The 12,981-nt window shown below is 36.3% G+C and overlaps 1 protein-coding gene across 6 annotated transcripts in view; it reads right to left on the reverse strand.

Moving 5' to 3' along the window:
• LIN28B (lin-28 RNA binding posttranscriptional regulator B) overlaps positions 1 to 12,981 on the reverse strand; it is a 125,214-nt gene continuing 112,233 nt past the window's right edge. For 5 of the 6 annotated variants that reach the window (XM_020780369.3, XM_072998343.2, XM_078385391.1 and 2 more), the window contains one exon: positions 1,328 to 1,967. In XM_020780369.3, coding sequence (XP_020636028.1) covers positions 1,601 to 1,967 — 367 coding nt within the window. In that variant the 3' untranslated portion in view covers positions 1,328 to 1,600. Of the gene's footprint in view, positions 1,968 to 12,981 lie in introns of all 6 variants that reach the window. The other variant, XM_078385392.1, reaches the window with a different exon arrangement.

Genomic DNA, 12,981 nt, shown 5'->3' on the forward strand with positions numbered 1-12,981 from the left:
TTTGGGCAGTTGCTGTGTGGCCAAGAGATCACTCATGAAGGCGTCGAAAGTACTAGCTGACAAGAAGAACGTTGAGTATTTCCTTAACAGGCACATGGTAATCACAACAGCACAGCAGAAGATGATGCTGGTTTGTGATAATTCTTTGGCTGATAGAACAAATGAGTGTCTCTAATCATGGCCAAACAATACGCTGACATGAAACCAATTCTCTAATCTTAATTACATAACTGGGTTGGGCTTTTTTTTTTTAGATGAATGCCTCACAAAACTGTTAAATAACATGCACATGACATTTTTGCTTATGATGTTGCACAGAAATCTGTTCAATTTATGCAATCAGCACCAGTATAGCCTGGTGAGATGCTGTTGCTACTGCTATTGCTGCTTTCATAACACCTCAAGGTATGCACAAAATACAAAGAATCAAGGTGGTATTTCAATACCCCTCAAACAATCATTTCTATGTATACATTCTCCCTCATAGTCAATTAACCTGCATTTAAACCATATTAATTTAATACAATATTTGAAATATCAGCACAGAAAAGTACACATTCATCGTCTTTGGGGGAGGGGAAAGAGAGGGGAAATCCTTTTTTTAAAAAAAGACAACAAGGAGGCATCTTCAAGGCATTATCCTTTCAATGTGAGAAGTAAAAAGAGAAAATGGTGACCAAGGTAATGGGAGGAGGAAACAAAACCCTCCACGGGACCCTGTAGGGATGTCTTAATATCGTCAGTACCACAACCATGGTAATTTTGTGTAGTAAAGTTTCTTTAGGTTCCCATTAAATAAGAGTTGTCATTTCTTTTTCCTCCTGTTTTCTTCTACAATAAACAAAGAATGGCATATTAAAAGGAAAAGATTACAGGAATAATTATTAAAAAATTACTCAAACTATTGCTTGCTAATGAACAATGCATCCAAGGAAATTGAATGTATACATTCAAGACATCAAACACTCAGTTAAAGGGCTAGTTCAGAATCACTCAATAAATCATGCACTTCACTCCCCCTTCCTCTCTTCCAGTATAGCCAAGAGAGCAGAAAATTTTACTTCCATTTTTTTTAAAAAAAAAACAGTTTAGTTTTCATCACCCTATATTCTGAAGTGTGATTGGTTTTAACCATGGTCTGTTAAAACAAGCCAACTTTATCATCCATTATTTCAGATTGGCTGGTTATCACTGCAAAGATCAGCCAGTGTTTGTTGGGTTTAGACAATACAACAAGCTGTGGTTCGTTTTTTAAAAATGAAGTCAAAACCTTCATACATCTCTTGGCGGCTGCTGAGGAGTCAGCGAGTGGGGAGGGGGACACAGTCCCTAACTCTTTGTGGCTCATTTCCATCACAACAAACCATAGTATGTCATGATGTCTAAATCAATTCAGTAAAATACAAGACATTCAGCTCACATGAAATTTGCTTGGAGTGACTGGCCTGCTTTTTGTTTGCAAGAAGACCGCAGTTTTTCAACAGTAGTTAAGAATTTGAGGTCGCTTGTGGAACAGACATGTGACATTACTCTCCTTGTGCTTAAGTGAGGTAGAAATCCCAAGAGGGTAAGGAGATGAAAAGTGAGGATCAAAGCTCTTTTAAGTTTTTTTCCTTTTCTGAATGGAGGGCCCTTTCCGGCTTTGTTCTTCAGGTGATGGTGATACCTTCCTTGAAGCAGCTTCTTGAGGTGATCTGCCTGAACGTTCTAAGGTTTCTGCTTTTCCTTCCTGAGAAGATGGAGATGTGTAGCCATAAGCCCCTCCCACTTCTCTCAGGAATGCTGATGTGGAGGGCTGGGGTTCTGCTTCGTATCTTCCCTGATAACTAGTGGGCTGCTGCGGAACAGTTTTGTGTGGGCAGTTTGCCACCATGTGCGTGATACTCTGACAGTAATGGCACTTCTTTGGCTGTGGAGGTAGAGTACATTCTTTAGCATGATGATCGAGGCCACCACAGTTGTAGCATCTGTAAGATTCAATTAAAAAAAATTGGAGTGGCTTAGAGGAAAAATGTTTGATCCTACCTCCCCCTGCTAAGCAGTAAATAAAAAAAGGCATTGCAATTATCAACTTTCTATCCTAGAGAAGACATGGTTGAGACGCCTTCAAAAATAGAAGTGACTTCTCTGTTATTCAAAAGTTCTTGAATTTTTACCTGAAAGCATATCTACAGAGAGAAAGGTGGGAGTAAATAAAAAATAAAATAATGAGGTCAGCAAATCCTGCACTTCATTTTAGAGCAAACATAAGTTTAGCAAAATTCACTCTTAGCTCATATTTGGCTTCTTCATAAGATGGTAATGAGTGTGTTATTTCCTTGCCTCCTTCCAGGTATTAAAGAAACAGGCACACTGGGTTTTCTCAACCATTTTCTACTGACCTTAAAAACTATTGGTGAAACCGCACTATGCATTACCCCAGAAGCTGTCAGCATGAATGTGTTTTGAGGGCTGGCAAGTACTGTATTTATGTGAGAAAGCCAGTGTGGTGTAGGGGGAAACGTTATCAGATTAAGAGAAGTGTTCAAATCCTCACTTGGCCATGGAAATGACAAACTACTCCTCAAACACCTCACTTTGAAATCCCTTTTGGGGTTGACATAAGGTGGAAGTGATGTGATGGCACATAACAACAAGTATGTGTGAACATAAACTTAGCGCATACACACCTATCTATCAGAGTCTGTTATTGGGATATTTGTAATTTCTCTTACTACCTGTTTTAGTCCAAAACAAAGAAATGAATAATACAATGTAAACAAAAAAGTGGCAGAAAGCAACCCTTTCTTAAATCCATAGTCAGCCAAAAAGGCCACCTCTCTAGTCTATCAAGAATTCTAAACAAATCACATAAAACACAGAAATGCACAGAATTCCGGATATGAAATACAGAGGTCAATGGTGAGATATATGGACACTAGGAAAATAAAGTGGTCAAGGAAAGTTATTATTTATGCACGGAATAAATATGTATATGCACAATACTTTACAGATGAATAGCAGAGCCAGCTGTCTAAGAAGATAAAAATTAGGATATTGTCAGGGAGTACAAGGAGAGGATAAGCAAGAATAACAGCAGCAAAGAAGGTAAAGCAAGAATAACTGAAGGAGCCAAAGTGGAAAATCACAGACATGAGCATTTAGATTTTGTTTAGGTTTATTCAAGAATAGTCATGGAAGGTCTTCCACACATAAAAATAAACCTTGAGCAAAAAAGACATTTCATAGCTGTATTTTTATATGGCTACTTGTGCCCTCTTGTAAGACAAGGTTTTTAGCTCTGACAGTGAAAAACATGCCTCTGGATATGATTTACACACCCTGGGTGGTACAATGCCACAGCCTGGATCCCGAAATAGTTTACATAAGGAAGCTTGCCGAAGGAACTCTTTTTGTATCCTTCCTTCCACCTAGCCACTTGCTCATCACCCTACATGTTTTCAATGGGTCCCTGACCAACCAAAGAGGATTGGAAGATATAGAGCACTGGTTCTTAACCTTGGGTTACTCAGGAGTTCTGGACTGCAACTCCCAGAAGCCTTCACCACCAACTGTGCTGGCTGGGGTTTCTGGGAGTTGCAGTTCAAAAACATCCGAGTAACAAAGGTTAAGAACCACTGATATAGAGGACAAGAAACCCTTACTTCTTCCTCTCTCTGAAAGTACACACTTTGAGATACTGGAAGTGTCAATGAATAGAGAGGTTGTTGGCGGTGGAGTCTATATTTCCAAGGAGATTTAAATAAATCTGCCCTTGTGTTCGTGACATATGGTACCAAAAGTATTGTATGAGTCACACACACACACAAAAGATTAATAATGTTCACAAGATTACTATTGTGAATAAACTTAGCAGAGCTCAAGAGAAAATAACTTGAAGTGTAAGTAGATGAATACAATATGTAAACGACAGTAAGAAAAATACTTCCTTGGCAATGAGTTACTGAGGTAATTCCAGGAGAAACAGAGAAGTGGAAGGGTGGCTTCTGAGACACCATGCCTTATTTTTTCACCCGTTTAAACAGAGCCCACTAGAGGGCAGTAAGTATCTAAACATTTGCTTCCCTCACAAAGTTTTCAAACAATTGTCTCAGAACTCCAACACTGTACATAAATACCCATTTCATTGCAAACAAATATCCTGCCTTTGGATGTGCTGGTCTAGGTACTCCCATGAGGAAGCAGTGGAGAAAAGTCATTTAAGCTCATGATGACTGGGCTTAAATTTCTAGCCTCAACTGAGTTTTAGGTTAATAATGATCCCCCCCTCCGCCCCTTGCAGGCTGTCCAAGAAAAACGGTTGAGGGAAGGGGGAGAAATATTGGGTAAAATCATGTTGTGTAACTTTGTGCTGATGTGACCTGTATTGGGCACCGGAAGCATTTAATTAAAAGCTTCCTATGTGCCTTTTTAAGGTTCTGAGGCTCCCTGGGTTCTCCTATTGCCATGGAAAGCATTTGGGAACCTTGGGGGGGGGGGAGGAAAGAAAGCCTTTAAAAGTATAAAACTGCTGCTAGATCAGAACTCTCAGAGGAGGTTCCTCGTGTTTTTACTACTAAAAATTATCTTCTAATTTACTTTATATGCCATCTTTCCCCCAATAGAGAATGGTTGGTGTACATAAGCCCATGAAACAAAGACTTCCTCATGCTGGCTGCCACGTGTGCCAAGAGCTGAAGATGGGCTTGGCAGCCTTCTCTTACAGACATTCCCTTCCATGCCATTCTCTAAACCTGCACCTCTCCATGTTTTAACAGGCATATAGAGAGAGGGAGCGCTTCTGCCTGAAGTCCAGCAAAAGAACCAAATTTTGATCAGGAGCTCTTTAGGACAGCAGTTTAGGAATCATTTCCCAAGGTGTTTTTTTTTTTGGGGGGGGGGAGAGGTACCTAGTTACCAGCCAGGGATTTCTACAACAATGAAATCATCAGCTGTGGTTCTGCCAACCAATCTAATCGATCTTTCTCAAATTGACATCTACGTCCCCGGCTGTGTAGGACTGCGATTCCCATCATCACAGCTGAGAACACCAGGACTATAATGTGGAAAGAAAAAACTGCCCACCTCTTAAAATGGGAAAGTCTAGGCCAAAGCCACACCAAGAAATGGGTTACCTAGAAGTCACCTCATAGGGTACATACAGACTGGATCTGGCAGAAGGAGGTTTTGCACCAAGAGTTCTCTGTGAAGAACAAGCAATTTCACCTCTGTGTCAATGTACTCTATGCTACTCAACGTGTACTATGGAAATTCGATGTTAGCTGCCTTTTCACTTGGTGGCAATTGTCTATGTTTATTAATCATACCTTGGTACTTCTTCAAAAAAAGGGTGGGGGGAAGATGGTCAAGATGCATTGGCCATACCCTCCCCCAACACATCTGGAGGGCACCATGTTAGGGAAGACTGATCAGCATAATGGTTAGAGCTGACACATGGGAAAATCCCTAAGATCCCAAGGGGTTTACAGTGATATATTTGTTATTCCTTTCTCAAACCCAGCTGTCACTATGTGAAGAGGTGAAACCCAGGAGCTTCCTGTACCTGGCTGCATGTTACAATTCCTCCCCCTCACCCTGTCCCGAGGCTCTATAGTGACCCTGATATTTTTTGTAAAAGACGGTTTCCATTTAGGCTCCCCACACCATTCTAAGTCTATATAGCAGAACAATCTCAGGGAAAGGTGCCAAGATGCATTTTATCTGGTGGTGAAATAGCCTTTTGCCATATTCTAATCCATTGTTTGTTAGCATAGGAGTAGCTCATGAGAGCAGGCCATAAACCTAATTTACATTAAATATGAGCAACAGAGAGTCTGGATTTGGCAGAACAAAAATAATTTTGCCTTACAAAAAGTACCAGTGGACCCAATGAGATCTAACTTTTGCAGCTACTGTATTTAAAACCAATCAGATCACTGTTTTGTCTGTTGAGAGACTAAAAATATATGCAAATTTTCATCATTTACTATTTCATTTTAAAAAAGCTTTATAAAAGAATTGATTGGCTTGAACAATTTTAAGGTAGAGCTTCTTTATAGAATTTCTATTATACAAAATACAATGGATTAAATTATAAAAATAGAAATATATTCCCTTGCACTTTTTTCTTCATAATCATACACTATTTATGAGATCAACATGCCAGATCTTTATTCAATGCAGTATTAACTTAAAAGAATGGGTTTCTTACATTTTCTTTGCATCAACTGTTTGTATAAATAACAATAATCTCAATGAAACCTCAATTTTTTATTTTCTCAGTTACGTAAGCATTCTGTTACTTTGACTTTTTCCTTATCTATTCAGATCTACTGGGGCCTTTTAAAACCATCCTCTTCACCACAGCAAGGAAGACTTTTTCTTGAAGAATGTTAAGGAAAGGATTTGATCATGTAGTTTGAAACAGGGAACAAGAGATTGTTAAGACAATGTAAGGAAAGACTGCTACTCTGATCTGCTGAACATAAGCTTTAAATATTACTTTGAGCAAAGAAAGAAATCTCTACTAGAAAAGAATATGCTTCACTTCAATAATAACATGGGAAAAAAAACTTTTATGGCAAAAACTTTAATTTAGGCCAATTTTGTTTTGGTTCATGTATATCCAGAAGAGCAGTTATTTCCACATACTCTTTAAGAGTTTCTATAGTAGGTTAAAAGGCTTCAGCAAATGAGAGGCAGCAGCTCCTGCCATATCAGTTTATTCACTCCCTTTGGTATGCACTATTTTATCCAATTCAGTGAATCATTTCACCTTCCCAAATGACCAAAAAACAACTGTCTGGACTTTCGATCCCATCAAGGGGCGCCCATAATCTCTTTCAGATATCATAGATATAGCCTGTCTGTAAATATCCCTACCCCCCCTCGGAAAACTCCATCCATCCTTATTTGTTGTTTGCAAAGGAAACTTTCTACATTCATTGGTATTTTTTATTTTTCCACTATAAAATAGTGTGCATTATAATTTGAAGTTTGGTTGTTTTTGTTTGCCATTAAACAAACAAGCTTTATATCCAAGAAACTGCATTGTGTGAGGCACAGTCTTCTGCATACACATTGCCACAGCAGATGTGTGATCTTACTCAATTCTTCCGAGTTTTGTTATGCAAGTCTTACCAATCATGGCATCCAGCCAGGTCACACTCCTGTTTTGAAACAGTTTCATTCTCAATGAATGTGAGCACAATAAAAATAGAATATTATTTTTAGTGCAGAAAATGACAGCATGAATCATCAAGTACAAATATTAATAATCTTAGATGATTTATAGAGAAGGGACGCTATGAATCACTAAGTCCAGATCCTGTTAGGAAGGCACAGTAGGGGAACTGAACTACCAACCTCTGGCTCCACAGCCAGATACCTAAACCACTGAGTTACCCAACAATTCAATATTAAGATGGGGATTAAAGGATGCAAAACAGTTGAATCCCAGTGCGTTCAATTGTAACATCTGGAAATTAATCAGTGACAACACAGCATGACAGTTCCTGTGGTGTTCTAGAAATACTGAAATAAATGCCACTCTTACAGAAGATAGTGTTAAGTTACTTTAATTAACACTATCTTTTCTAAGAGTAGCACTTCCCTCAGTATTTCTAATTTATATATCACAGCAGCTGTCATGATGATCAATTTGTCTGTTGCCACTTATAAAGTTTGGATATTATTTCATAGTTAACTTAATATCTGACACAGAAACCTCAAGCCCCTTAACTTTGTATATATTATGAAACATGATTCCAAAACAAAACAGAAACAGCTCTTTCTCCTCACTGGAAAAAAAAAGCTCTGAAGGGCTCCAAAGAAATGCACTAAAGGAGATAGTAGTCTACCAAACATTTAAAACCGTATAGACCTAAAATAGCAGATCAAGCCATTTATCCATCCATCTTTCTGTCATGCCAAATGACTGCAAATAAAATATCTCATAATCCTGACTTTAGCATAGTAGGCAATTTACCATGATGTATGCAAGTGACTGATCAGCACCTGAATCCTAAAAGTTAAACTCATTTAGTAAAAATAACATGGAATGCTGCCTTCTTTGACAACAACCCATTTGATGTCAAGTTCTATAACAAGGTACAATGGTGTGTAGACTTTACAGTTTACTAGATCTTATTCAACTAGATTAATGCCAATTAATTGTAAAATATATTTATAAATATTAAAATGTTTCTGGAAACACCCAGTAAACCCAAATTTAAAAATAAAGAATGATTTTCAATTAAATGAATGGTATACAGAAGCTTGGAAAAGAACTATTATTGATATGTTAATATGTAATGTTAGATTAAAGAAGAGTGTGATAAATATTTTTTCAGATATCTCGGGAGAATTTATTTTATTAACAAAGGAGAAGGGTTGTGCACCTTCACAAGAATCAATGCACTTTTGGAAGGGGAAGAGGACTGTTCAGTGGTTCTTAACCTTGGATTACTCAGGTTTTGTTGAACTGCAACTCCCAGAAACCCCATCCAGCACAGCTGGTGGTGAAGGCTTCTGGGAGTTGCAGTCCAAAAACACCTGAGCAACCCAAGGTTAAGAACCACTGGTGTAAATGAAGAAAAGAAAATTGCTATATCTCCAGATGGTCCCAGTGGTAGGGAGCACATTGTGTAGTATTATATTGCTTAAGTTGCTTTGTGTTTTTAAAGACTTTTTCAGTTTCAGTTTCTTTTTGTTTGTTTGCTGTTTATATTTGTAGTTTACTTAAAAAAATAAATTAGCACATTGCAGCAGGAAAATTCTCAATTTGTGGGTCTACTTCTTCTTTAACTGGAAACCTTGATGTCTGCTACCTGTCCCGAGTGAACAAAAACAATTTAACACAATAAATGGTAAAAATGTTGCAATTTCTATAAAAAAATCTGCTTCTGGCTGCCTTATTAGTCTACATTTCAGCAGTATAATTTGGGAAATGGCATCAATTTGTTTTTAAAAATAATCCTTTCTGATCACCCAGAGGTCTACCAATAAATCCTGATCTCCTTTTTGCCCATTACTCGGTAGGAGAATGCAAAACACAATTCATAACTTTTTCTTAAAAATCTCAACTAACAATTCCCAGTCTCTGGATCTTGTAGAAGTCCTCTGCTTGCAGTACTTGGATTAATTCAGGGGAAAAAAAAATAAGGAATGGGATTTATTAAAATATGATAATTTTTTTCATGCAATGTGATCCTTTTTTTTCCCCTGCTAGGGAATGGTTCTTTTCCCTGATGAGCTATTCAGGATGGTGGATTGGAAAAACTAAGAAAATAAAAGACCTAAACGACTTGTGGCAGCAACTTGAAGTGAAGCTGAGGTTTGACTACATTTGGTTAACTTATTTTTCTTCTAAGAAGATGACTTTTAAACACTTGATATACACCTATTATGGTCTATAATATAATTAATGAGCAGTAATTAAAGTCCCTTTCCACTGGAATATAGAGACTCTCTCTATATATATTCCAGTGGAAAGGGACTTTAATTACTGCTCAGCTGACCTAAGCAACAAGGAAAGTCTGTTTCATGCTGATCTATAATACGATTTGGACCATTAATCCAATATACATGGCAAGTAGAGTGATAACATTTGTGCTGTTTTGCTATATCACAAGCTGCCAGGAAACGTTTTCAGAAGTTGCCCACTGGTGACAACAGGCAGAGAACTTTGAATTATTTTCTCAAGTGTTCACAAAACAACATTTGGAGAAACAGTGGTTTCTTAGAGTTATTCTCCTACTACCATAAGTTTTAAAAGATTTTTTTACAATTGAGATTTTAATGAACAATTTCACATTAGAAGCCAATATATCAAAAAGGAATGCTACCTTATACATACTTACTCAGGAATAAGTAATTAAAATCAGCACGATTTATTTCTAATGTGAAATAAGGCTCCATAGTTTATTAAAAATGTGTACCAAATCATCAAGTCTATGATATTCACTTAAGGACATCAGTGTTATGCAAAACAAAATTCAACAGCATTTCCAGTGACAGATAAACTTTATGGAAGATGAAATGACAAAAAATCAACACAGATTTAAAAACTAAGAATTAATTGGTTAAGTGTTCACTTAGGAGTAAAAATACCTTCAGGCTTATTACATGAATAATGACAAACCTAGTGGGTTGTTCAGTTAGCACCAGAATAGGGAAAAAACAAATAAGGGAGGTGCAACTGTGCAGCTACGGCTAATCTGGTATTTCATTGCAACATCAAGATTATTATTACTACTTATGTAAGGGGCCAGAGGCTGAGAAATTATTATTTAGTTATTTTTCACACACTGCGGCCTTGAATCTGAAAACTCTCACAGATTGTTTCCTGGAGTATTATGCAAAAGGAAAACACATTTCTCTTAGTATACATATTTCCTCTTTTAATAAATTAATAATTTTAATATCACACCGTAAATTAACATTCAAATATAATTATATACACATCTCTTATACCATATAGAGGCACAGAACAACTTTTTAAATGCTCTGAGTATATACCACACAATCCACAATGAGCAGAAAAAGCCGTTATCAATGGAGAAAAACTTCTGTCAGCTGCTTACAAGTAAATAGTACACATTTTGTTCAAAAAGTTGAGATTCCTGTAAAGACATGATGAAGTTCAAAATGAGATAAGGATGAGAAATTAAGCAAACAAGGATGGATTCATGGAAGCTTTTGATACTACTCAGCATTCAGCTTTTAGCTTTATTTTTCTCCTTTTCTGTAAAGACATTTTTGATACGTACAGAACACAGACATTTTTTAAAATTGGTATTCAAGGAAGCAGAACACAACAAGAAAGCAGAACACATATCACGAAGGTGAATTATACAAATATTGCTGTCTTCTGTATCAAAAAGAATTGGATGGAAAGCTGGGGGGGGGGGAAGAATGAAGGTGTGCATGTGAGGAAATCGAACCTGCCTGTGGAAAAATTGGGGAATGCAGGGGGGAGGAAGAAATCTCCGGTAAAAACTTTCATCTTTAGAATAAATTAATTGCTGTTTAAGACAAGCTTTTTACAGAAATTTCAGCTTGTCCAAAATGTGGCGGCAAGACTGATTACAGGTACCAGCAGATGCAAAGACATATCCCTAGTCTTGACATGCTTTTATTGGCTCTCTGTTAGTTTCAATGCTCAATTTAAGGTGCTGGCCATAACCTATAAAGCCCTTAATGATTTGGGACCTTGCTATTTTGGCAGAACATCTTTCCCACAAAATAGCTAACAGTGTCACACACTTCTCACAATCCTTGATGTTAAAAATTGTAACATCCAGGGAGGTAAAAATCGTGCTTTCTCAGTTGTGGTCCTTTCCCTCTGGAACAACTTTCCTAGAGAGGTTTGTCAGGTTGCATCTCTCTGTTTTTAGGAAGCTAATTAAATCTGAATTATATAAATCCACCTTCTATTAGTGTGAATATTGTCCTGAGATGTTGAAATGAGTTTTAATTATTATATTTTTATTCAAAGGTGGTTTTACCTAGCAACAGAGTTTATTGTATTTATTAATGGTGTTTTTAGTGTATGATTTTATTGTATAATGTGAGCTGTCCAGAGAGCGACAACACTAATGGGGTTATAACAAAATGGAAATGATAAATAAATAAATAAATGTACACAATCAAAATGTCAAGAATGGCATCGAATTTTTTTTCTTTTAATTTTTTTAAAATAAATGGGCAACATGTAAAATATACATAAAGAAATCAATAACTTCTGTTTTCTATTAACATGAGGTATCTCATTTTGTCTAGAGATGGAGGATTAAATAAGCATAAGTCTCAATCATAAAATAGTCTTTGTATTTTTGTAATGTTAACTTTCCATTGTGTCTATGAAATAATCTATGAATATCATATTTTTCTTTGGTAACTGAACATGTGTTTTTAAAAGGATACAAGTTAACCCCAAAATCTCCATGATTTGAATTTTGTTTTTCCAATATTATTTCCCCTCCCACCATGGCTTCAAAATTTCCAGGATATATATATATATATATATAGTCAAAGTTAGATTCACATTTTCCTAACCATTAATTTGATGGCTTAAAAATTACAATCTTGTGAATGCATGGTTTTTTTAAAAAAATACAACACACTTCAGTAAAAGATACTTAAATATCATATCTATTTTGTCTAAATTGGAGACCCACAACATTTTTGAATTAATTTTTTCCTAGACATCTTCATTTTACACCCAAATAACTTTCAAATTTTAACATGGATCTTTTTAACCATGATTTTAACCATGATACACAAAAGTAACTAATCAATCCAAAATGGTTTTCAGACAGGTCACTGCGTTAGTCTCTTTCAGGATTTATAACGAAAAGAAAATGAAAAAAGAAACGTTGTGAAATGTTATGGTTAACAGATTTATTTTAATATGGATTTTCATGGGTTACAATTTACTTCTTCAGAAAAACAGGGATATTTATGTTTCAGGTTTACATGTATAGACTGTATATAAAAAAATCTATATATTGTACTCTGTGTGTCTCAAGAAATGAACTGTAATCCAAGAAAGTTCACACTGAAATAATAAAATTCTTAAAAGTGCCACAGTGCTTCTTTCTTTCTTTTCATTTTGTTTTTGTCTCTAGTAGTTTTTCTCCTCAATGATATTCACAAACAATACTGTAAAGATGCCGGATAAAATCAGATTTTTGGGGATTCTGTTATTTAAACAATACAGCATCATGGTATATCATAACTTATTTCTAAACTACCTTTCAGCTAAAAAGTAGAACTTAAGTGATCCTCCCACACTTTTCCATGCATTTAAACATTAAACATAGCCAGCCAGTGCGGTTGAGTGATGATACAAAAACAGAGAGTGATAGAGAGAGAGCTACCTTTTCTTTAAGTGGTACAGCCCTCTGACAAAAATCTCAGCTATTCAATACAGTCCTAATACTGAGGACAAGACAGCCAAAATTGGCAGTCATAAAAAAAGGTTCTCAGCAACAAAAATAA

The sequence above is a fragment of the Pogona vitticeps genome, chromosome 1 (genome assembly GCF_051106095.1).
Source record: "Pogona vitticeps strain Pit_001003342236 chromosome 1, PviZW2.1, whole genome shotgun sequence".
NCBI lineage: Eukaryota > Metazoa > Chordata > Lepidosauria > Squamata > Agamidae > Pogona > Pogona vitticeps.